The sequence below is a fragment of the Fulmarus glacialis genome, unplaced genomic scaffold, assembly GCF_000690835.1.
Source record: "Fulmarus glacialis isolate BGI_N327 unplaced genomic scaffold, ASM69083v1 scaffold20590, whole genome shotgun sequence".
Classification (NCBI taxonomy): Eukaryota; Metazoa; Chordata; class Aves; order Procellariiformes; family Procellariidae; genus Fulmarus; species Fulmarus glacialis.
Window position 1 is genome coordinate 2325 of NW_009189829.1, and position 2993 is coordinate 5317.

Genomic DNA, 2993 nt, shown 5'->3' on the forward strand with positions numbered 1-2993 from the left:
GGTAGCAAGCCTCGTCCTTTTTGGGGGCCGAGGCGGTCTGCAGCAGGCTGTGCAGCTTCACGTACGCCAGCGAGTGCAGCTGGGGTGGGACATGGGACATCAGATGGGGCCACCTGCCTTGCCCCAAGGGTTGGGGTCTCACCCTGAGCCCCAGGAAGGGTTGACCCACCTGGGGGTCCTGCAGCATGATGTAGCCCACGAGGACACGTAGACCCGTCTGGGCCATCTCCTTGAGGTCGGAGGTGCCGTTGGCCAGGTGGTACCAGACGCCCAGCTTGTCCAGAAGACTGCTCACCCCCTCGTAGATCTGGGGGGGCACAGTGAGCCCCCCGCCCCGCCACACACCCTCCCACCTCTCCAGCTTGCCGGGCGCAAAGCCACCAGGACTGTCCCCATCACCCAGCCACCCTCGGCTTTACTTAATATGGGTTTGGGTTATGGGTAGGGGTTAGGATTAGGGTTTAGGGGTCGAGCCCCACTCATAATCCTAATGACAAACTAGCTAGGGTGTGGTGTTAGGGTTCTGGGTTGGGCCTTAGGGTATGGGTTTATGGTAAGGGTGTAGGGTTAGGGTTAAGGGTTAGGACTGGGGTTAGGGCTAGGGTATAGGACTGGGGTTAGGGTTGAAGTTTATGGCAAGGATGTAGGGTTTAAGGTTTAGGATTAGGATTTAGGAGGTATGGTTAGATTTATAAATTATGACTTAAGGTTAGGGTTTAGGGTATAGGATTAGGATTTCAGTTTACAGTAAGGTTGTAGGGTTAGGGTTAAGGGTTGGGACTGGGGTTAGGGCTAGGGTATAGGATTGGGGTTAAGGCTGAGGTTTATGGCAAGGATGTAGAGTTAAGGTTTAGGATTAAGATTTAGGAGGAACGGTTATGAAGTAGGGTTATGGTTTAGGGTTAGATCTTAGGGTATAGGGCTAGGGTTTTGGGTTTACAGTAAGGGTGTAGAGTTAAGGTTAAAGTTTAGGATTAGGTGTTAGGGTTAGGAATTAGGATCATGATTAGGTTTTACAGCAAGAGTGTATGGTTAGGGTTTACAGCAAGGGTTAGGGATAGGGTTTAGGGTTATATCTTAGTGTATTGGGTTAGAGTATAGGGTTGGGTTTATGGTAAGGGTGTAGGGTTAGGGTTAAGGGTTAGGACTGGGGTCAGGGCTAGGGTATAGAATTGGGGTTAGGACTGAGGTTTACGGCAAGGATCTAGGGTTAAGGTTTAGGATTTGGATTTAGGTGGTACGGTTAGATTTGCAGGTTCTGAGTTAGGGTTTTGGTTTAGGGTTAGGGCTTAGGGTATAGGGCTAGGGGGTCGGGTTTATGGTAAGGGTGTAGGGTTAAGGTTAAAGTTTAGGATTAGGGATTAAGATTTAGGATCAGGGTTAGGGTTTACAGCAAGGGTTAGGGTCAGATTTACAGGTTATGAGTTAGGGATAGGTTTTAGGGTCAGATCTTAGCATTAGGGTTAGAGTATAGGATTGCGTTTAGGGTAATAGTGTAGGGGTAGGGTTAAGGGTTAGGGCTAGGGGTTAGGGCTAGAGTATAGGATTGGGCTTCACAGCACGGGTGCAGGGTTACGGTTAAGGCTTTGGGGTTTACGGCTAGGGCACAGGGCTAGGGCTAAGGTTTAGGGTTAGGTTTAGTGGTTAGGGTTGGATTTACTGGTTATGGGTTAGGGTTTAGGATTAAGGCACAGGTCATTTTGTAAGGTTAGGTTCAAGGGCTGCAGGTAGGGGCAGGGTTTTGGGTCAGGGTTAACATCAGAGGCTAGGGGTTAGCATCAGGGTTCAGAGCTTGGGTTTGGGACCAGGACCCCCTGCTCGTGCCCATCCACCTTCTCGCTCCACAGGGCTTGGTTGTTGTGTCCCTCAGAGAACAAGAAGTCCTGGAGCAACCGCAGCAGCTTGAGGGCATTGTGGGTGAGACCGGGCAGGGCGGCCGGCCCCGACTCCTTCAGGTCCGTCAGCGCTGACTCCAGCATCATCTCCAGCAGGCTGCGGGAGAGCAGGCAGCTCCATAGGGTGGTCCCCACTTGGGGTGCACCCCCTGGACCTCGCTCCAGACCTAGGCAGGACTCACCTGCGCTTGATCTCATCAGGGGGCCGTACTAGCTCGCACGCCGTCCCCAGCTTGGTGAGGACGGAGAAGACCTGCCCGCGTTCCCTCCACGCCACGTCATCCCAGCCCTCCACCCCGCGCCAGGTCACCGAGAAGACGATGTTGGTCAGGAGGTTGCACAGCTCCTCCTCGGGTGTTTGCTGCCAACGGGGAGGAAGGGTGAGAGGTCCAGTGTCCAGCGTAGCCCAGGGTGGTGGGCACGATGGTTTGGGGCTCACCTGGGGATTGCTGGTGTTGGAAATGTTGTCACTGGGCAGCACGTCCTGGTAGCTGCTCTCATCTAGGACGTTTGAGAGGCTGGAGCTCTTGCGTGCTCGCATCCCTGGGAAGGGCTTAAAGCTCTCCAGGGGCGAGGGGGTGCCAGGGCCGCTGGCAGGGGTCTGCGTGCCGCTCTCGGCTGTGGCGATGGAGCTGGTGCTAGCCAGGTCGAGCCCCAGGTCGAAGGGTGAGGTGGAGAAGGGCGAGAGCGGGTGGTAGACACCATCGAAGGGAGGACCATCACCGGGGTTGGAGGATGAGCGGCTGGTCCGGTCGGAGGAGTCGAAAGACTTGAAGTTGTAGGAGTGGAAGGACTTGGTGCGGCCGCTCGGGGAGATGGAGTGGTCGGAGAAGCCCTCAGAGAGCTCCTGGTCTGAGGCCTCGTAGCCCAGCGGCAGGAAGACGTCCAGCTCCTGCAGCTCGGCCGGCGGCGGGCTCGTCCCCTCTTTGCCGGAGGGGTCTGAGAGGCGGAGGAGCTCCAGGCAGCCCCCATTGCCCGTGATGCTCAGGCTGTGCTGGCGGGACTCGTAGGACTCTTTGACGTAGAGCTTGGTGAGCGTGTCCTGCCAGCCGGCCAACCTCTCCAGCTGCTTCACCATGTCCTGCTGCGCGTAGATCA

General features: G+C 55.7%; 1 protein-coding gene across 1 annotated transcript in view; it reads right to left on the reverse strand.

Moving 5' to 3' along the window:
• Positions 1-2993, reverse strand: part of LOC104081015 (neurobeachin-like protein 2) — a gene marked incomplete at both ends in the record, with an annotated part of 9138 nt that overhangs the window by 2262 nt on the left and 3883 nt on the right. The window contains 5 exons of the mRNA XM_009583600.1: positions 11-79; positions 170-307; positions 1833-1992; positions 2078-2256; positions 2335-2979. Coding sequence (XP_009581895.1) covers positions 11-79; positions 170-307; positions 1833-1992; positions 2078-2256; positions 2335-2979 — 1191 coding nt within the window. The remainder of the gene's footprint in view (positions 1-10; positions 80-169; positions 308-1832; positions 1993-2077; positions 2257-2334; positions 2980-2993) is intronic.